General features: G+C 35.9%; 1 protein-coding gene across 6 annotated transcripts in view; it reads left to right on the top strand.

Moving 5' to 3' along the window:
* Nucleotides 1–21,885, top strand: part of CDK14 (cyclin dependent kinase 14) — a 548,605-nt gene that overhangs the window by 257,147 nt on the left and 269,573 nt on the right. For all 6 annotated transcript variants that reach the window (XM_045828168.1, XM_045828171.1, XM_045828174.1 and 3 more), the window contains one exon: nt 10,545–10,607. In XM_045828168.1, the coding sequence (XP_045684124.1) occupies nt 10,545–10,607 (63 nt within the window). The remainder of the gene's footprint in view (nt 1–10,544; nt 10,608–21,885) is intronic.

The following is a 21,885-nucleotide window of genomic DNA, read 5'->3' as shown; positions in this document are numbered from 1 at the left end:
ATATGTAAAAGGAGGAAGATTATTCACATTTATTTGATTGTTATTCTTATTTTCCTTTGAGTCATCAGTAAGCTCCTAAATATTATGTACATTTTTATTCATGTTTATATATTTTTAAATACTTCACCCATTATAAGAGTTTGAAAATATATTTTAATTTTCAGTTAGTATTACACAAAAAAGGTAGATGACAAGTTAACAAACTGTAATTGTTTACTTTTATTGTTATGATTGTGTTCCAGAACTAGTATTTTTAAAATTATTGTGCAGAGAAGGGGACCCTAATGCACTGTTGTTGGGAATGCAGACTGGTGCAGCCACTGTGGAAAACAGTATGGAATTTCCTCAGAAAACTAAAAATGGAGCTGCCTTTTGACCCAGCAATTCAACTACTGAGATTATATCCTAAAAATCCTGAAACACCAATCCAGAAGAACCTATGCACCCCAATGTTCATATCAGTGTTATTTACAATAGCCAAGCGCTGGAAACAGCCTAAGTACCCATCAATAAATGAATGGATCAAAAAAACTGTTGTATATTTACACAATGGAATTCTACACAGCAGAAAGAAAGAAGAAGCTTCTACCCTTTGCAACAGCACGGATGGAACTGGAGAGCATTATACTAAGTGAAATAAGCCAGGTGGTGAAAGCTAATTACCATATGATCTCATCTGTAAGTGGAACCTAATCAACAAAACAAACAAACAAGCAAAATATAACCAGAGACTTTGAAATAAAGAACAAACTGACAGGGGAGGAGGGAGAGAGATAATGGGGAAAGAAGGGGAAGGGGCAAGTCAAAGAGCATGTGTAAAGGACCCGTGGGCATGGACGATGGGGTGGGAGTTGACTGTGGAGCTGGGGGTGGGGAGAGGAGTGGTGCAGAGAAGAGCAATGGGGGAAGGGGAAAAAGTGGGACAACTATAATTGAACAACAATAAAAAAAAAAGAAAAGGAAAATATGTGCCTGAACCTCATTATAGTATAGTTCATAAAGTCCTAACGCACACATCTAGTGTATGATTGTCTCTCTGTGATTCTTACTCTTACCTTTTAGAACCAAGATTATAAAAAAGACCCCTTCATTCTACTTTGTAATCAGGAAAAGTAATTCCAGAATGGCCACTTTTGATTTCTGTATGTTCCCTTCCCCTCTTTCTCTCCTCTCTTCCACTTCAGTTCTCTGCTTTTAAGGTTTTTTTTGTGTGTTTGTTGCTTTTACCTTGTAATTTCAAAATCTTCTATATTTCTCACAGAGCAAATCCAGCAGATATTTTTGAGTTAAAGTGTTCCCGAAAACTATTCCAGTTCCTTTATTTCTCTTCCATCACATACTTTGACTCAAGAATTTTATATGGCTCACTTTGTTAATCTTTTTTATATATTTTTCTCAAATTCTTGAGGATATTGGATGATCAGAGCATTCCATTCTTCATACCCACTCACTTTTTATTTTTCCTTTTAAAAGTCCACCTGGCTTCAGAATAACATGAACACCTTTTTAAAGTGGCTATTTGACTGTATTAAAATTTATTGTATGGTTTCGGCTTGTGAGTGGTTTGCCAGAGGGTGTAGAAACCATCCTGGGTCGCTCTTCCCAACACTGTTTTGAGAGAGCATATTTTACACATCCTTTTAAACATAGGAATAGCATATAGAGCTGAAGAACCACTACGTTCTACTTCTACAGAGTTTTGTAAATTTCTTGAAACTTCCTAAATCTATATTTTGAATTTATTTAATTTCACAAAGGAAAATCATTTATATCTCCTAGAAGTTGTATAAAGTAGTACATTACATAGATATAGAAATATGGCTATACATTATATAAATGTAGATATTGATATGGATATAAATTATATAGATCTAGATATAGAGACATAGATATAGATATATGTTATGTTTGTGAGCTGGCCCCTGTGATACTGAAATACTTCAGGCACTTGAACTATTGGAGCATGAATGTCTGCATTCTTTTGACTGATGTGAGAAGAATGGCCCACGCCAGTCTTACTGCCTGGGTACAGCTACACAATCTGTCTACCTCTGATACCATTGCCAGAAGCCAAATAGTAAGGTTTTTTGATGCAGTGGGAAAGATCTTTCAGGGTGCTGGTTTTACATGATGGGACTGTGGCTGGAAGTGCTTCCCGTCCAGTCACCAGCCTCGGGCTGCCCATGCATTTTGGACTCAGAAATGACAGCTGAAACCAGTTAGGCAGAATTATGGGATAGCTAAGTCACATGTAGGTTTATCATGACCATAAAGAAGGAGAATAAATTATACTTTAACAAAACAACAACTAATTGAATTAGGAATAAACCATAGCACTACGATTGCATGTGTGTGGGTTATTTACCCTTGCCCTCCCTGGGGAATGTGTGTGGTTTACTCGTAGAATTTCAAACATTTCCTAAGTGGCTGAAAACCAGGTAAAAATAAAACAATCCAGAAAAAGGCTCTGAAATATGAAAAATAAATCTTCTCAGGAACAGGGGAATATTTGAGACTATTTCATTTGAGAACATATTTTGGGGGATGATGGAATACATCAGAAGACCTTATTCTCTCTATTGTCGTATCATGCCCTGTGATGCAACATGATGCAGAATAATCTAGTTGTAATCAGCCAGTCTACTTCAGAAGGCAGAGAGGACAATTTTGTGCTTGTTTGTGAATGTCTTTTTTTTTTTGCCATTAAAGATAAGGGATTTCAATGCATTAGTATAAAGCCTAAATGACATTTGATAGAATACTTACAAAGTTTTATTTTTTTAACCACTGTTTTAAAAATTGGTCCCTTTGATATATGGTGGGTACAAACTTCCTCTACAAAGTATCTCGAGTGGCTGTGATTTTGATTTAAAGGAAGGTTGATTAATGTTTCTTTTCATCTTTTTCTTACTAATGAATGATGCTCACATGTTGGAACTCATAATGTGAAATTTCATTAGTTATAATTTGGGAATGAAATAGATGAGTAATATAAAGCTTAATGAGAAAAAATGCAATTTCAAAGTCAATTTAAACCTGTGGACTTTATATAAGAGCCGTTTGAAACTAACTGCTCAGTAATTTGATGTATTAATTCTTACAGGAATGCAGGCTGATTAAAACAGATTAGAGCTAGAGAAAATGGCATTGATTACAGTATAGAAGACAGGAGGGCTGAATGTCTGTAAGTTTTCAGTTGCCTCTAGTAGCAACTACTTCCCAGTGAATTGCACAACTTTCATGAGCTACAGGTGAAATAGATTAAAAACTAAAATGATAGTGATTTCTACCAAAGTACCTACCCTTCAAGTGTGGTTCTCTTTAGAAGGTGTGTGGTGCGTCCCAGACCTGGGACAGCGGTAGTGAAGGTGGCCTTAGCCAGTAGAGGAGTAAGTAGCTCGAGTAAGTACCTGCTACACGTCATTGCAGTCACAGCAACAGTGACCGTGGTTGCCACTAATTTGGGGACCACATACAGTACCACTGAGGAGTCACAATAATTGGTCTTGTCCTTTAGGAATTTGCAACTTTATTGATATGATCTTTTACCAGGCAGAGTACTATTTAAAGATTCCTTATAATGGGGTCACTTACTGGAGGGGTGTCTGCAGCCAAACCAGGATGAAGACGAGGGAGCTTCTTAGACAATCAGAAATCAGTTAACGGGGTGGGGGTGGGGCGGCTCTACATTTTTATGCTTTCAATTTGCACATGTTATCAACTAGCTCTTACCACATGGTTCCACTTAATTTTTTTGTTTTATAAAAACAAGTTTTCATTTATTTCAAAATGAAAGTATAAGTGAACCTTGCTATTTAAACATAACATAAACCTATCCTTTTAGAACAAAGAAATTCAGAATTAGTTTTATTTTCAGGAATCTTTCCATAGTCTTGCTATTGTAAAGCAGAGGGTTTTTTTAATATCATAAAAATTATACCAAGTGTGAATATACTTACTCTCTGTTGCTCTCAAAATGGAGAACTAAATAAAAGAGCAGTAAGGGATGTGAGGCTATGTTAAACATAACGTCAGTCAGGATTTCTGTTGGTTATCCCCAGAAAGACTTTCTTATTTTTAGTCTGGGTACTAAAAATAGGGCTGTGCTATTTTCAATGTCATATTTTGGCAATGCTTCTGAAGAGCCTCCAAATTAGCTGACAAATATTGGGGACACCATGCTTAATTAACGTTATAGGGGACTGGAACCGATGCATGTTTTGGGGAAAGGGTTTTATTTGGATTGCTGCTTAATGAGGCAAGTCCAGTCTGGAAGCCAGTGCTAATGCAAAAGCATAATTTCTCTGAGGATCTTGGTATCTCTTGAATAGGGAATTTGATCATATAAAGAAGCAACAATTGAAAAACTTCACCTTGTGGATACTACATTGATTAATAAGAAACATAAGCACATACTGAAGGGCTAAGCTGACTTAACAATTGACTCATAACTGTTTGCACCCTGGAATATGTAGGGGTAACTGTCATCTCCAAGGGGTCGTCTGGTCGTCGGAGCTTGTGGTATTCAGAGAGCCTTTTTGCCAGTAGTTTTCAGTGAAGGGATGTTGCTGCCTTTTTTTTGTTTAAGATTTTATTTATTTATGTTTAGAGAGAGAAGAGAGGGAGAGGAAGATGGACGTGAGAGAGAAACATTAATTAGTTGCTTTTAGCACGTACCCTGACCAGGGGCCCAACCCACATCCCAGGCATGTGCCCTGACCATGAATGGAACCAGTGACCTTTAGGTTTATAGAATGTCACCCAAACAAATTGAGCCACACCGGTCAGGGTGGAGGTTGTTTCTTTCTCCTGACCCAACATGAATTTCAGAAAGAATGAGGGGTAGAGACTGTGCAAACATGGCAAAATGAATCTCCTAGTTCAGCTTGTTCCTCATCTTTTCCTCAGCCCTCTCTTTCCTAGTCCTCTTTTAAAGGGCTGCTCTCCACTCTGGCTCGTTTTGAAATTGTCATTATAGTCATAATTTATCTTTGTAGTTTCCTTTCATGTCTTCTCTTTTAAGTCTCATGGCTGTGTACTATTAGTCATGGAGCCCTCAGCACTACACGTGATTGAACTTAACTGAGACTCTACTGTGTGAAAGTACTTATGAGTAAAAAGCCTTCGATTTTCTGTGGTCTTTCTATATCCTGCCTTTTTACAAAGGGAAATTTCTTTCCTTCCTTCTAAATTGATCCGACCACAGAGTAATCAAATCAATATGGGGAAAGCCATTTTGTAAATGTAGCAAATTTTACAGAGAACATTTCTATACAAGCTGTTATGATTTCAGATATGTTCCTCAAATTCCCTCCCCTAGAAACACTCCTGAACCTATGTTAACCTGAGTCTCAACCTGAGTCTCCTGAACCTGAGTCTCAGTTAAGTTCAAATAACCAAATGCATGGGCAATCAACAGTGAGGAAGGAGGAACCTAAATGTGAAAGAAATACAACGTCTGTCTGGAAAAAGCCCAGCCATTGTTAATATAATGAGAACATTTTGTGTGACATCTATGTAACCTGGCAGCCAAGGAGAGTGGACTGGAATGAGCATGTGTGAACAATGATGACTTCACCATAGTAGTCAGTGGGGATGGTAGATGCCATTGAGTGAGCATGTGTACTGTGTGACTGTCACCTTCAAAATGACTGAGCAAATAGAGCAACAAATCTGCGTCAAATTTTGTGTTAAGCTTGAACATTCCTCCACTGAAACTATTCAGATGATTCACAAGACCACAGCCGTGGGCAGCTGCTGATTGGCAGCTTCATCATAACAACGATCACATCTCTTGTAGAGATTTTTGGTGAAACATTGAATCATCCAGGCGACTCAGCCCCCTGCAACCCAGATTTGGTGCCCTTTGACTTCTAGCTTTTCCCCAAACTAAAATCACCTTTGAAAGGGAAGAGATTTCAGACCATCAATGAGAAATGTCCAATGGCCAAGGTAGAGATTGAAAAGCAAAGAGTGATTGTGTGTGATCTGCAGGCACCAGGCATCAAGTCTAAAGGTGCCCCTTTTATTATTACAGCAAAAATAGCCAGAGTAGATCAAGCCATGTAGATCTGAGATTATTCATGTGTCATGGGAGGACACTGATCTGTTGGTCATGTGTCTTAGGGGCTTTCTGTTCAGAAGTTTTCTATCCAGGGTGACTTTATAAAATGGGATGACAAGGTGCCTTCTAGTATTATTGTTTAGTTCATGTTTATGGGTCAGAACAAATCATAAGGAGCACATAATCCAATGGTTTGTGCTAAGGAGAGAAGCGAAAAACAAAGGAGCTGTAAAGAAATTTATAATTTTGCCACCTCCAATGCAGTCCCAGATGTAGTGCTATATGTTAAAAAACAGAGAAAATAAATAATTTTTAATGCAGGTGGAACAGAAGTTTGCTAGGGGACAAAGTGGGACCTTGTACTATCTCATCTCTCTTCCTCCATCTGAGATTCTTCAGGTTCTAACTCTTAATCCCACCGAGCAATCGAAGGTTAATAGTATGCCTGCTAGGTGTAGCCTCAGTGATAATGTACCCAGAGCAGTGGAGTGTGAATGAGAATGTCTGAGCATGCCAATGGGAAGGCATATGATAGAACGTGATGCTACCCCTAAGAGCTCCAGTCTTCTGGTGGTATTGGATCATTATCATTCAGTTTTTAACTGCCGTTCTTCCAAATATTTCTCTTTCTTCTCAACACACCACAGAAAACCATCACTATCATCATCATCTATACTGTCTCCCATGTGTTGGGCAGTGTTCTGGAACCATTCTTAGTCACTGATTTTCACAATATGTCTATGAGTAGGTGTAGTAGTAGCTATCTTCACTAGATGAAGACACTGATATACAGAGATTACAGAATGTGCCCAAGGTTACACAGTAAATCCAGCTATGTGTGTGCATGTGATATGCATGCACGAGTACACATTTCTGTACCATATATCTAAGTAAATATGAATTTAAAAATGTTAAAGGTTTCTTTAAAAAATTTAAAATTGTTATTAAATGTCCCAAGATGTCATTTCTGTAGAAGCTTCCTTTCCACGATTCATGATGCTCATGCCATTGGGCATAGACTCAGAAGGACATCGCATGTACCCTGAGGATCAGGAATCTGCTCCCCATTCCTGATATGTTTCCTTCTTTATAGTTTTGCTTTTTTCATTATAAAAAGCTTGAATAGTTTACTCTGGGTAAAAAACTATAATAATTTATGAGGTTGGTCCAGAAAAAGTCCAGCCATTGTTAACAGTGAGAACAGTCTGTGCCACATCATGTAACCTGGCAGCCAAGGAGAGTGCACTGGAATGCGCACACGTGAACAATGACAACTTCACTGTAGTAGTTGGTGGTTCAGCCCCACTACAGCCCACATTTGGCACCCTGTGACTTCTGGCTTTTCCCAAAACTAAGATAACCTTTGAAAAGAAAGATATGTCAGACTCTGATGAGATTCAGGAAAATATGATGGGGCAGCTGATGGCATTTGGGAGAACTGTGTGAGGTCCCAAGGTGCCTACTTTGAAGGGGACGGAGGTGCCATTGTCCTGTGTACAATGTTTATTGTATTTTCTTCAGTAAATGTCTCTTTTTCATATTACATGGCTGGATACCTTCTAGAGAGACCTCATACAAGTATGTAAAATCCACAGAATGTAAACATTTGTCTTATTTATTTATGAAAAATTAGCGTTTAATACATATATGTCATATATAGTACCACAAAAGTCCTAGTGGATCACAGTAAGAGGTGTTCTTATGTGGAACTATTTTTGCATTCTTAGGTGTCACCTTGTTGATGTATTAGTCTTTCAATATGCACATGATTGAACTCCAGTACCTACTCTGATTGGAATGTATACATATGTGATGATGAAGAGGTTGGCTGAGTTCTCTCCAGCTCTCTTTTGGGTTTGCCTGCTTTGACATGGTAACCTTAAAGAAAGGGTAGGAAGCATCTTTTTCTTTTGTTCTGGAGTAATTTATTCCCATTATTTGAAGTTTTGGAACATTTTTCATGAAAACTCCCTCAACTTGGTACCTTTTTAGGTATAATTCTTCCATTCTTGTCTCTCATGGAATCAAATTGAGTCCCCTTCATTTTTTTAAAGACATATGTTTTCTCTAGATATCAAATGTATTGCTTCAAAGATGTTTAAAATATTGTTTAGGCAGTGACATCTATATTCCAACTACTGACTGGGTTATAGGAATTAATGCTATTATTGCAATGTCAGAAATGGAAAAAATGTATGTCTTAGAGTTTATGAAGTAGTGTACATTGATGCTTATTTTATTTGTGGGAGAAGATACAATGTGACTTCTGTGTTCTAATAACTTTTGAGATTTCCTCTATGTTTAATACATGGTCAGTTTTTGTGAATAATCCATTTATATTTTAAAAACCCATAGCACAAGTTTATTGGGCACAAAAGTAAACATGCTATTTAACTGTAGTATTCATGTCCTTGATAGCCTTTCTCTTTTTTTAATTCTATTTATTTATTTTTGATAGAAGTGAACTAAACCATTCATGATTTTGTGAAGTTTTGTTTCTTCTTTTATTTTTATATTGTTTTATATTTTTTATGCTGTATTAGATTTTTATATTGTTTTATATAGATATGTCATGCTGTTAAATGTACTAGTGTTTACTAAATTTTTCTTAAATTCTATTTGATATTTATGTTGATATGCTGATTCATTTTTATTGATATTTACCAGTATAACTAACATGAAATATAAATGCATAATAGAAAATATATTATTTCTTTATTTTCTGTTATTTTTTTATTCTTAGTTTGTATCTTGGAACAGTGGAATATGATTTTTTTGTTTTGTAAATTGAGTTTTTACATTTTTAATAAGAATTTTAGCATGTCATGGATATATAATAATTGATATGATTGGATGTACTTTCTATTTACCACTTTATTTGTTGTGTGAGTAGCAGTAAACTAATTAGATACAGTTGTTTCGATCGTGGATCTTGTGTGATGGCCACTATCTTAAATAATACCTTATTTTTGTGTATCATGTTATAGGTTGAAAGTACTTCTTATGTACTATTTATTTATTCTTCAGAAATCTTTTCAAGGGGGATATTATCCTTGGATGGACAGAGAAATTAATAATATGGAGTCATAAAGTAGCTATTTGGAGTAGAGATTCCATTTATTAGTTTATTAAATATGTTATATACAAACTTTAGTTGCTCAGGAAAAATTCCATGGAACTCATTATAATTACATTTAACAGTCACTTTTAATGAGCTTCACTAATGTAAAACTGTTTCTACTTGTATATACTCAGTTCCTTGTGTCTGACATTTTTGTTGGAGTGGAGACAGTAATTTTCAAATTAAACATAGTTTCTATCATCAGGGAGTTTGCCTTTGATTTAGAAGTTAAACACCTTGAGTATAGTTCAAAATAAAGGCAAAATTGTCTCAGAACATATCTAAGAGCATTTCTGCAGTCTATTTTCCTTCCCTCTGCACTTCAGTGGGCCAATTGATGAGTCCTTAATGATTAGAGTAGTGCCTGAAACATAATAAGAGTTGAAGAAATGCATGATGGGTAGTAAATGAATGCTAAATTCTGCTCTATATCCTCATCAATTACCACAGCCACAGCAAGGTTCTTAAATAGGTCATAAAACTCATGATTTCTCAATAATTAACTACTGATATTGGGACTCAAATACTCATGCTTATTGGCTTTTACAGAATAATTAAGTGTTATAAATTTTATGGTATCTTCCAGTAAGACAAGAACATTTGAAATAGGAACTTTACTTTTTTTTCTTCAAAATTCCTCATAGTTCAGAAACAAAAAGTTTTAAGAAGCAAATACATAATTCTGGGCAAATCAAGCTTGGGATATTTAAAAGAATAATAACATGTTTCTTAGGGATTTTTTTGTTATATCTAGCTGCATTTTTTGTCTTAACTTATCATTTTGAGAGTATTTTTCTTTTATAAAGTATATTTTTTGAAACATGTTCAGCAGTTTTGGAAACCTGAAAATTATTTTTAATGAATACATCTAAGAGAAATTTAAATAAATCCAGTAAGTAATTTTACTATAATGACCTAGTATTTTTCACTTCACACAAGAATCATAACCTGCATTTGCACTTGAATAATAGAAAATAATTGAAATTGTTAATGGATTGGTTAATTGTGTGTTGTGTTTAGTTTTTATAGCTAAGGAATTTCTTTTTAGTTTTTTTGGGGGGAGTTAGTTAAAAGATTTATATTCAATGGGGTGGAAATTAGGCACTTAAATTATAGACACGGATTCCTTCTAATACACAGATATGTTTAACATAAGACAGAGCCTTGAGGTAAAGGTAATGATTCGGTTTGATTAAACATGGGGGTTGGAGGGGCACGTGATTGCATAAAGTAAAAAATCCACCCACTTGTCTTATATTCGCTTTGTTCCACAGGTAATGATGCCTTTGAAGTAGAAAAATATTGACTCATTATGTTAGAGCCAGAGGGATGTTCACGTGTCTCCCTTTTGTCTTTCAGCACACTGACTTGTGCCAGTACATGGACAAGCACCCCGGGGGGCTCCATCCCGACAACGTGAAGGTAGGAAAAGAGCTTTTTAAGCCAAGTATTAGCATTCTTCAGGTGCATGTTTTTAGCCTAAGTCTAATCTCTCTGCCATACTTTTCCTTTTAAAAAAAATTTTGTGTAAAGAGAATGTCAAAGTGAACCATAGCTGTTATTTGTAGTTGGAAACCAAGCTCTAACAATTAAGTATTTTCACTGGAGTGTTATTGTTTAGGTTATATTGTATTTTTTCTTCAGGGATAGACAGTCACCAATAATGGGTGAGGTCCACTGGAATCCTACTGTAGCACTGTTTATAGTAGAGGAGAATCTCAGGTAGCTCTACCTTGGAACCCCATACTGTCGTACCAGTTGATTCAATATAAAGAATTATTATGACCCCACATACTGTTGTGGTGAGTTCACAGAGCAAACTTTTCACTTGTATGTACAAACAGATAAAAATGGTTCTCTTTCCTACCACTCTCTTTTATTTCTTTTACTACAAATAGTATCACTATGTCCAGAGAACTGAGTTTTAATGATTTGATCTCAATTAACTTGGGAAGTTGTCCCAAAACTTCAAGCTTAAAATAGAAGAGTCTTCTTTGGCATAAGTTAGGGAGTTAGAAGAGTTACATCTGAATGTTTAATGATGTGCTCTCCCTTTGTAATTCAGTTGCCTACATTTCATGACCCTGAGAATCAGCTGAGTAGTAACATTGTCTCCATTTCCTCTCCTTCTTTATCTGCACCATTCTTTACAACATGGCATGTTTTTTTCTCTTGTATTGTACTTTTCCTTTTGCTTGTGGAGGTGTATACACTGATATGAGTTTTTTGTATTTATTTTTTGTTTCATAAAACAATTTATATATTATGTGTGTTATTTTTAATGTAAAATATATCATTAGTATTCCTTTAAAATCAGCACGTGACTGTGTCATTCAGTCTTTTTAATGGCTGCTGATTAGTCCATAGTATGGATAATTTTCAGTTGTTTCTTACAAATAGATCTTTGGGTTGTTTCTAAAATGTTAATGATATGAATAATTTTAGAGTAAATATTAGTATAATAACACTTTTAAATTCTTCATTCTCTTGGATACCTAGTTAATGGGTTCTCTTGACTAAATAAAGAGCATGATTTCAGTTTTAATGCATTTGACTGGAATATTTTCCACAAGGTTGTAAATTAAAGAAGAATTGTTTTTCTCTGCTCTCATTGGCAGTGACTGTAACCCATTATTTTAATTTTTGCCACTCTGATAAATATAAATGGAATGACTACTATGTTGGTGTTTTCTGCTAGTGACCATGAGCATTTTTTATTAAGTTTCTTGGCTATTTGTAATTCTGCTTTTATAAGTTGCCTGTTCTTATATATTGTCCATTTTTATTGGGTTTTCCTTTTTCTTAATAAGTTACAAGTGCTTAATAATATGTGTGGCATTGATAATGAAGGTGTTTATGGTGGTCAGTCACATTGTACAATTCTGAAACACAGGACCTATGAAATACCTTGTTTTTTAAATAAATAATAGAATTGATTTGGAACTTATAATTTGTTGGCTCCTTTCATATACCTCCATTTTAAATTTAGTTTTATTGATAGCTTTCTTTAAAATTTTTCACTATTCATTTTTTTTCAAAATCTGTATCCGTTGACATAGTTTTTTTAGTAGTTAGATTGGGGAAAAATCATCAGATGAAGAAACTCTTTTTATTAATCTTGCCCATGTTTAATAAACACTACTGTCATAATATGAGCATAATTTTATTTTACTTTTTTACAATTAAACATCTCACATTGTGTCATTTATACACTGAATGTCTTCTCCCTAGGGTTGATTGGGTTCAAACTCAACCACATGGTACATCCTTATCCCTGTTTCCCACTTTACTTATTTATTATTTCTTAATTTAAATTATTTTATTGTTGTTCAATTACAGTTATCTGTATTTTCTCCCCACCCCTGCCCTTGACCCCCTCCAAACCCACCTCCCTTCCTTGCTTCCACCCTCCCCTTGGTTTTGTCCATGTGTCCTTTACAATAGTTCCTGAAAACTCTTCTTCCCACTGCCCCCTCCCCCTTCCCCTCTGGCTATTGTTAGATTGTTCTTTATTTCAATGACTCTGGTTATATTTTGTTTGCTTTTTTCTTTTGTTGATTATGTTCCAGTTAAAGGTGAGGTCATGTAGTATTTGTCCCTCACCACCTGGCTTCTTTCACTTAGCATAATTCTCTCCAGTTCCATCCATGCTGTCGCAAATGGTATAAGCTCCTTCTTTCTCGCTGCTGTGTAGAATTCCATTGTGTAAATGTACCATAGTTTTTTGATCCACTCATTTGCTGATGGGCACTTAGGTTGCTTCCAGCACTTGACTATTGTAAATAACACTGCTATGAACATTGGGGTGCATAGGTTCTTTTGGACTGGTGTTGAAGGATTCTTAGGATATAATCACAGCAGTAGAATTCCTTGGTCAAAAGGAAGATCCATTTTTAGTTTTCTGAGGAAATTCCATACTGCTTTCCACAGTGGCTGCACCAGTCTGCATTCCCACCAACAGTGCACTAGGGTTCCCTTTTCTCCGCATCTTCTCCAACACTTGTTTGTTGATTTGTTTATGTTGGCCATTCTGACTGGTGTGAGGTGGTATCTCATTGTGGTTTTAATTTGCATCTCTCTGATGGCTAGTGATGCTGAGCATCTTTTCATGTGTCTCTGGGCCTTCTGTATGTCCTCCTTGGAGAAGTGTCTGTTCAAATCTTTTGCCCATTTTATAACTGGGTTTTTTTGTCTTCCTGGAGTGGAGTCGTGTGTTTCCCACTTTAAACCTGGGAATATGTAGAGAGGCCACCCAGTGAGATCTTTTGCACTGGGAGCCCAGGGGACTAGCAGCCTCAGTGGAAATCAACAGCTATTGTAAATTAGTTTTGACTTCCTGACTTACAAATTCAGTGACAGGAGTGAGATTAAAGAGCTGAATGAATCCTTTCAAAGAATGATGGCATCACTGGATTGTTAATGTTCTTGCTTGGTTTTCTCACCCATTAAATGCATGTCGTTAGTTTTGGGCAGGTATTAATGAAACATTTTGTTGGTGAAACAAAGGAAGAAAGATCATTCCACAAAGTATCTCTGTGTTCACTCTCCTTCAGTCACTGTCACTTGCGATTTTTGTAGCATTTTTAAGTTCCCTCCTTGAAATTGTATTTCAGCAGCTCTTATTCAAGTTTTGTAAACTTTTCTTTCACCCCGTGGTTGTTTGTTAGACTTTAAATGCTTCATGTTTACTACTTATTCCAAGTACAGGTTGTACAGGTTGTGGCAGTAAATAGGATTTACTCCTGCAAGATTTGGTATTCTTTGGGGTGTGGTGAGAAACTTAATGGTGAATGAGATGTGCAGTGAGCATAAAAATAGTATTACAGAACTTAAATGCAACACCAGAAGCAGGTCTAGATATTAGTCATGCAGAGCAGGAAGTACTCCTTGTTCCCACACAGAAGTGGTTTAATGTGCTCACGATTGATGTCCTACACATTTTTTGCTTCTGAAAGAACGTGATATGATTTACTTCTTATGCTGTTTGCAATAACTGAAAGGCAGCGAATGCGTTGATATATGGGATTCCTTTCCTTGTAGCGATTGAAGTTCTGGCTCCTTGAGGATTTGCCAAAATGCACCGGACAGTCTTAGTTCTTGGAATATTTAAGGGCACACAAGGACAAGAAGCCTCAGTAGCCATCTAGACAGCAGAGCTGCCTGTGAAGCTTTAAATGTATACACACACACACACACACATACATACACACACATATATACATAATTTGTTGGGTTTTTCTCTTAATACATTGCAAGTGCTTAATAATATGTGTGGCATTAACAATGATGGTGTTTCTGATGGTCAGTTATGTTTTACAAATTTTAAAATACAAAACCTCTGAAATACCTTGTTTATAAATAATAGAATTGATTTGGCACTTATAATTTGTTGGTTTCTTTCATATAACTCCTTTTTGTTTTATATATCTATAATATATACTATATATTTTATATATAATATATAATATATATGTATTTTTATGTGTGTGTATAAAATATATCCTCATTTCCCAAAATCAGAATCAAATTTTTTAAAAAATCACTGAAGTAGAAAAAAATATGCATTTTCTCAGACCCGAGCCTGAGAGCCCGGGGTTCCTCTCAGGATGCACAGCCTCCCCTTGCTTCCCTGTGCCCCTGCATGGCTCTACCGCCAGCCTAGAGGTCATGCATGCTTGCTGGCAGTCCTGGCCTGTCGCACTCTTACGTCCAGACAGCCTTCCTGCCTCCATTGCTCCTCACTTTGCACCCAGGTGGTCGTAGTGGGGCATCCCAGAGTATGGCAGGGCTGGGCACGTGGGAGGGGCTAGGGAAGACCACGAGAGATAGGAACAGCTTGTGCTTCAAAAAACAGGTGTCAGACCCATGCCACAAGGCAGAAAATTATAAGTATCTTTGGTGGAGAATCAGATCAGTCCAAGGGAACAGACCTGAAGAATCTAGGAGACTATAGTGAAGATCGCAGTTGACAAATGAGTAATTTGGGCAATTAAATGTTTCTTGCATTGATTAGGTAGAAAAAGATAGGAGAGAAAACTTTGAAAGAAATTACAATTAGTATTCTCAAAGAGGTAAAAAATAGTACATCTATAAAATAAGAATATGTTATTTTTAAAAAGAACTTAGTGAACAAAAGTAGTTTTGGGAATGAAAAATATTGGGTTGACCAAAAAGTTCATTTCATTTCTTCTGTAGGATGGCTCTAGTAGTGCTCACTTGTCTTTAGCTTCATTCAAAACAATTTTGTTAGATTGTATTATGACAGCCGTCATATCAGGGTGCATTTAAAAAAATTACCAAATTGGTGAAATTTTGTGCAGCCATTTTAATGTTGACGATGGACGAAAATAGGCAACATTTTCTGTGTATTATGCCATATTATCCCAAGAAAGATAAAAACACAACTGAAATGCAGAAAAAGATTTGTGCAGTGTATAACAAAGTGCAGTGAGTGAAGGAACATGTCAGAAGTGGTTTGCGAAGTTTCTTGGTACTATTGACATTTTTGCCAATAATTCTTTGCTGTGGGGCCATTGTATGCATTGGAAGTGTTCAGCAGCACCCCTGGCCTCTAATAGCCAATAGTGGGAAATAGATGACATACTCAAAGTATCCAAATCAGTAAAGTTACTGTTGAAAATGAAAAATGTATGTTTTATTTTACAGAATAAACTAAACAGATTTTTTGGCCAACCCAATGGGATGACAGAAATTAAAACAACAGAAATAAAAAAAGGATGAAAGATAAAGTTGAAGAAGTTTGCGAGAAAACAGAGCATAAAATACAAATCTGGAAAGTGAGAAAGTATCAGTAAATCCAAAAGTCTAGTCCAGGGTAGCTAACATCTGAACAATTGGAGAAAATAGACAAGAGGGAATCATTTAAATTAAAATCATTAAAATATACTTTTTCTAAAATGTGAAGGATGAGAATTTCAAGACTAAGAGGGCCACTAAATGCCCAGAACATTAAATGAGAAGAGACTGACAGTAGTGTTCATTGCTGCTGAATTTCAGGACACTGTTTTCAAAGAAAAGTCCTACATAAAGGAAGCAGGTTTACTGCAAGGTTCAAGAATTGCAGTGGCAATCAACTTCTCCACAGCAGCCCTGGAAGGGAGACGGCAGTGGGCAATGGCGTGAAAGTTCTGATGTAAATTATTTCCAACCTAATATTCTATACAGGCCGTCAATGAAGAGTGAGGGTAAAATAAATGTTTTCAGATGCTCAAGGAATTGGAAATCTTGCCCACCTTGAATTTTTTCTCAGGATGCTACTTAAGCATGTGCTACCTCACTAGAATTCAGCATAAGCCAAGGCAGAGAAGACAAGGAAGCCAGGTAACAGCAGCCACCACAGGAGAGAGGTGAAGGGAATCCTGAGGACAATGATGGAAACAATCCCAGGATGCCAGTTATGTGTCTGCCTGGGAGGGTGACCCACCAGTCCAGGTGGAGCAAGTCAGAACTCTCCAGGAGAGATTTCCAAGAAGATGAAGTTGTTTGGTAGATCACGTAATGTGTTTAAGCAGATTTACAGGAGTAGAGAAGAGTTTGGTGTTGGATTGTTGGTAACTACAAGAAAACTAAACAAAGAAAAACAAACCCATAAGCAAAAGAACAAGATCATTGCTAACGCCAGAACAAAACAAATTATTGTACATGGGAAAAGGAAAGTATTCATACTAAACAATGCCTCAGCTGAAAATAGCATTTCCATGGTCATCATCATTTCAACATTAAATGTTGATATAATTTAAAAATAAAAACGCGTCTTTAAGTGATCCTGCTGAAGCCAAGCCCATTCAGGGTTAGCATCCTAGAATAGCTGTCCACTTCAGTGGCCACATTTCATGTAAAATAAAGATCAGGATCATTGAAATTAAAAAGGGCTTTTTGACTGTCCATCATTCTTTTCTCTACATGTCATGATTAATACATTCAATTACTGTCATTAGCTTATTATTTGTGACTTCATATGCAGTCATATAGGTTTAACATTATCTTCTTCTTGGAGACAATAGGTTCGCCTTCTCTGAGCGTATGGAAAGTTAAAAAAATAGAAAGCAGCTTGCTAATGCCTGTGCTTTGGCATTTGAACTGCAGTGCATGGAAGCAGACGGCCCTTGTTACATGTTGGTTTCCATGGGAGGCCACTCACCTAATTATGCACTGACTTTCTTCACTGTGCGTCTGCTTAGAGACAGTTCCCTCCTTCGGGGTTACATTTAGGATCTGCACTGCAGGTGAAATTATTCTCAAAGAAGTCTGACTATGGCATAGTGACAGATGTCTCATGGGTATTTCTATTTGATGTGTTGGCATATTTTTTTCATGGGGTGATATTTATTGTCACTTAAATCTATGAATGCAAAATGAAGAACGTAAGAATAATATTTACTAAGTTAATAGCTGTTCATAATGGTGGGCCAGATGTTAATTAAAAAGAAACAACAGTTGAGCTTAAATAAGACCTTGTAACGGTTCTCTATAAATTTAAGGAGATGTGAAAACCAAGCGAGACAAGCTATTATCTTTGAAAAATAGTGTTCTTTTAATAACTCCAACACTTTGTATTTGGCTTAGTTGTTCGTAGATCATTAAATGACTGGATCATAATAAATACTGAATATTTATTATGGTGAACAGAAGGAAAACACAATGACCAAATACATTTGCTTATGAATGTGGCAATTTTGACTTTCATCACTATGCAGTATGGCAATATATAGAAGCATTTGAATATTTTTCTTGGATTCTAAAAATGTACATATCTTTGTTTATATTTCATATATCTTTGGTTATTGTAAAAATATGGAGTGTCCTGCACCTAAGAATTGAGAAGATTATTCTTTAGTGTGACTCTGGTAGAAGTCCAAGCATTCCAAAGGTCATGTATCACTGAAGAATGGAGGGGAAAGAACAATTGGAACAGTGTGTAATTTGTGGTTTCATAATAAAGCATGGAATGGTCTATGGAAATTTTGTACCATTTCCCAGCAAAACATCTGTTAAAGTTTTATCTTTCTTGATGTGTATTTCTTGTATGTACTGGAATAAACTCATAAGAAAAATCGACAACTTAACTAAATTTCTAGAATCACTTTGCTACTTTAATTGCCTACAAAATGTATCTTCTCAATGTGGCATTCTGAAATAAATATTCACTGTTAACTAATGGTTCCTTTCTTGGTATAACATCAATTTTAGACAAATGGGTAATTTTGGCAGTTAATTACTTAGAGGGCAATTTAAAACCTGAATCAAAAACCTGAGGGCATTGGCCTTGTTATAAATATTTATGATGATTAAAGGTATAGCAATTGATTGCTAGAACATGATAATTGGTATGTAAGAAACTGGTTAAAAAGTTGTGGTAGAGTAGTTCAGTTTTTTCCCCTTTTCACAAACCATTTGCTGTGAATTTTATAGGGTTTTGGCCTCGTAGTTGAGTCAAATGCAGAACTTGTATTAGTTCTTCATTTCATAATTCTCAGTGATGTCCAGGTTGATCACTGCGTTAAAAAATGACCTTAATAGTCTAAGTTTTGTCCTTTGTTCAGTTTTTCATGTGTTCTTTAAAAATTGATAAGCATGAGAGAATGAAAGCCAAGGTTCATCCAAAAAGAAGAGATTAATTGATGGTATCTCCAGTTGATATCCAGAAATATAGATGCTTAAATCTTATTACTATTATGATGTTGGATCTTTCTTTGTTTCCTTTCTTTCTTTCTTCTTTTTTTTTTTTACAGAACTGTTTTGGAATAATTCAAAATAACCAAAATAATTCTGAGTTCTCTACCTTATTCTGTGAAGTGTCTGAATTCCTGTTGGCATAAAGCTGTGTTTTATTTTTTTATTTCAATATCTATATTAATTATAAAGATGAGAGCCATTATAGTTGAAAATTGCTGTTTTTCTTTCATCGTCCAGAGAACAAGCAGGTGTGTAACAGACAAAATGATGTTATGCCAAATTAAGATTGTCTCATACAGATGGCACTGAGAATTGATTCCTAAATGAGACTTTCTGATGTTCAAATAGAAAATCAGATAACACCTGATTTTCTCCATGTTCTGAATTAGAGCTTTCAGTTAGCCGGTAATGATTTTCTAGTGCTCATTACTGTGAATATTATGGTGCCTTTCCTCATTCTGTATTTTGAGAAATATGACTATTTTATGATGCCATTAAAGATTGTTTTAAAAATTTGACACCAAGTCTCAGTGCCTGTCTAGGTTTCTTTTGAGACTTTAGATCCTGTTTTTGTTATAACAAAATAATCTTTTGTATCTAGAAAGTACAGGATTAACAATAAAGTATAATTTCATGTATCAATTCATATTGTGTTGGACAGTCAGAGGGGGGTCTAAGCAGTGGATTTCTGGTTAAGATGCGGTGCCTGCAGCCAATGTTCAGAACACGTCTTCTGTATTTTTGGCATCATCGCTGATCCTGGAGCTGCTTTAAAAGCCAGACTGAAAAGAAATCACCCCAAAGATTTATGAGAGACCATCACTGGAAGTGTGCCATGTGATACCTTACTTCTAAGATGGGCACACCCTGTTTGGGGAGCACCCAGTGGAAATAGTACACTCTCCTGGATTTCAAGCTTCAAACCACTCACCTGGCCTCCTTCCTTTAAGGTGGATTCTGCATGTGACCCCTTGGTTTGCATGTTTCCTAAGACAAACATGAGGAACCAGGAAGGGAAACCAGCCTGATGCCATTTCTGTCTTACATCATCCCAGTAGCACACTTAATATTGTCACATATATCCAAAGTGACACAGGGATTATACCATAATGTCGAATATGTAGGATTTTACTTCTGTCTCCTTTATATCTTTGGTTCACAGGCTGATGCTCAATCCACTGAGCCACACCAGCCAGTGCTCCTTTATATCTTTGTACAACCTGAGTGTTCTTTGTAAAAAATTCAACACATGGAATTGTAATGATGATTTGAAAAATAGAAACTGAGTGTGAATTGTGTACATTGTACTACAAATTATGATATATTTGCATTAAGCATTTGCAAATTTGAAATTCAACTAAATGGTGTGAGTTGTGATGAATTATTCTGTGTCTTTTAAAAATTGAAGAAGACCTTATATAATGGAACCATTATCTGATGCATATTATAAAATATTTTGACTCATTAGATATTTTAGTGTCTCTGAGTTTCTAATTATTTTTAGGAAATTTGATGTGTGGATAATTTAATGTTTGTGTGGTTTATGGGTTTTTAAATAATACAGTGTTAAACATGGAACATATTATTTGAAGTATTTATTATCAATTTATAACTTTGCTTTATTTGCTAGTGTCATATTTTCTAGCCTTGGGTTCGCATAATATGAACTACTTTAACTAAATAGTACACATACTTTAAAAAATCAAATAGTACAGAAGCCATTCTCTTAATTGTGGGCATCAGAACCAGACAAAAAATGGGTTCAAATTACCAGTAATAGCTCTTAACTTGCAATGTGTCCCTTTGGCCAATTCATTTAATTTCTCCGAATCTTAGGAATAATAATATCTGCCTGTCAGAGGTATCGGGAGGATTAAATTATCTACATGAATATAAAGCAGTGCAGTGTCTGTCATAGTGAGCACTTAACAAATGGCAGTTGTTACAGTTGTTGATTGGTAGATGCCTTCCATTTCTGTTACTCCTGTAATAATGGGATGATACTATGTTACAGTGTGATTAACTATCAAAGGTATCTAAGACTCTGTCAGCCAGTTTCAAGATGAGAAACCTAAAATACAGAGGTGCTAATAAGCTTGGTCCCCAGGTGGCAGAAAAGTAGCTTAACTAACGGTTTTGTAATAATTGGTTGTGTGCCATGAGGCATGACTTTCATTGCTAATGGCTCTATAAGCCCTAAGAGAACCTGGACATTCCTTAAAGGAAGATGACCCCTGTGCTTAGTCTCATATTAAGTGGAACCACATATGTTAAATAATGCATGCATTTCAGACCGTTCCTGGAACTCAGTGACTAAACACTGAGACAAAGACCATCTGATCACACACCTTTAGACCTTGAAGGAGAGGGAAATATAAAACTTGTTGCTTGTTGCAAGTGCCAGTAAATTTTCTTAGTACTAAATATAACATACTGAGTGCTCTTTACTAACTTACTCTAAAAGTTTTGATCCAAGACCTTATCTTGGTATTTTTTACCTACTTGAAGTCCAAAGCGTTTCAGAAGGGAATAGATGAAATATTGAAGGCTCTTCTCAAGCAGTGTACGCCGTGGCACTTCCCGTGGAGGTGGCAGGACAGCCGGGCTAGAGACGGATCTGCTGCTGGCATGTGTCCCTGTTCATCATACCACTGCTATTTAAGGCATTTCCCCTTTGGGGTTTTTATTACAGAAGGCGAACATACTCAAATTAGCATACCGATCTTACGTGATCATAGTGAAGAATTTGCAGGAGTCTCCCTTTAGAAAGTTGAGTATATAATATCCTGAGGTGACAAGGCATTCTTAGGAAGATCTTATGGCTACTATAATAAAAAGACAGAAAGTTTCAAATATGTTGAATTATCAGCTTCAGTACAGTAGCTGTCTTCCACTGTTATTTATTTCTAAGAGGATTTTAAACAGCAAAAACAAAGTTCAAGAATCATGATCCAAGAATCACATGTTCCTTACATGACATGCTAATTGGGACTTTTACAAACTT

Source organism: Phyllostomus hastatus, unplaced genomic scaffold, assembly GCF_019186645.2.
Source record: "Phyllostomus hastatus isolate PE091 unplaced genomic scaffold, TTU_PhHast_1.1 phas_scaffold_78, whole genome shotgun sequence".
Classification (NCBI taxonomy): Eukaryota; Metazoa; Chordata; class Mammalia; order Chiroptera; family Phyllostomidae; genus Phyllostomus; species Phyllostomus hastatus.
Note: the sequence above shows the minus strand (reverse complement) of the source record. Positions and strands in the feature narration are given on the sequence as shown.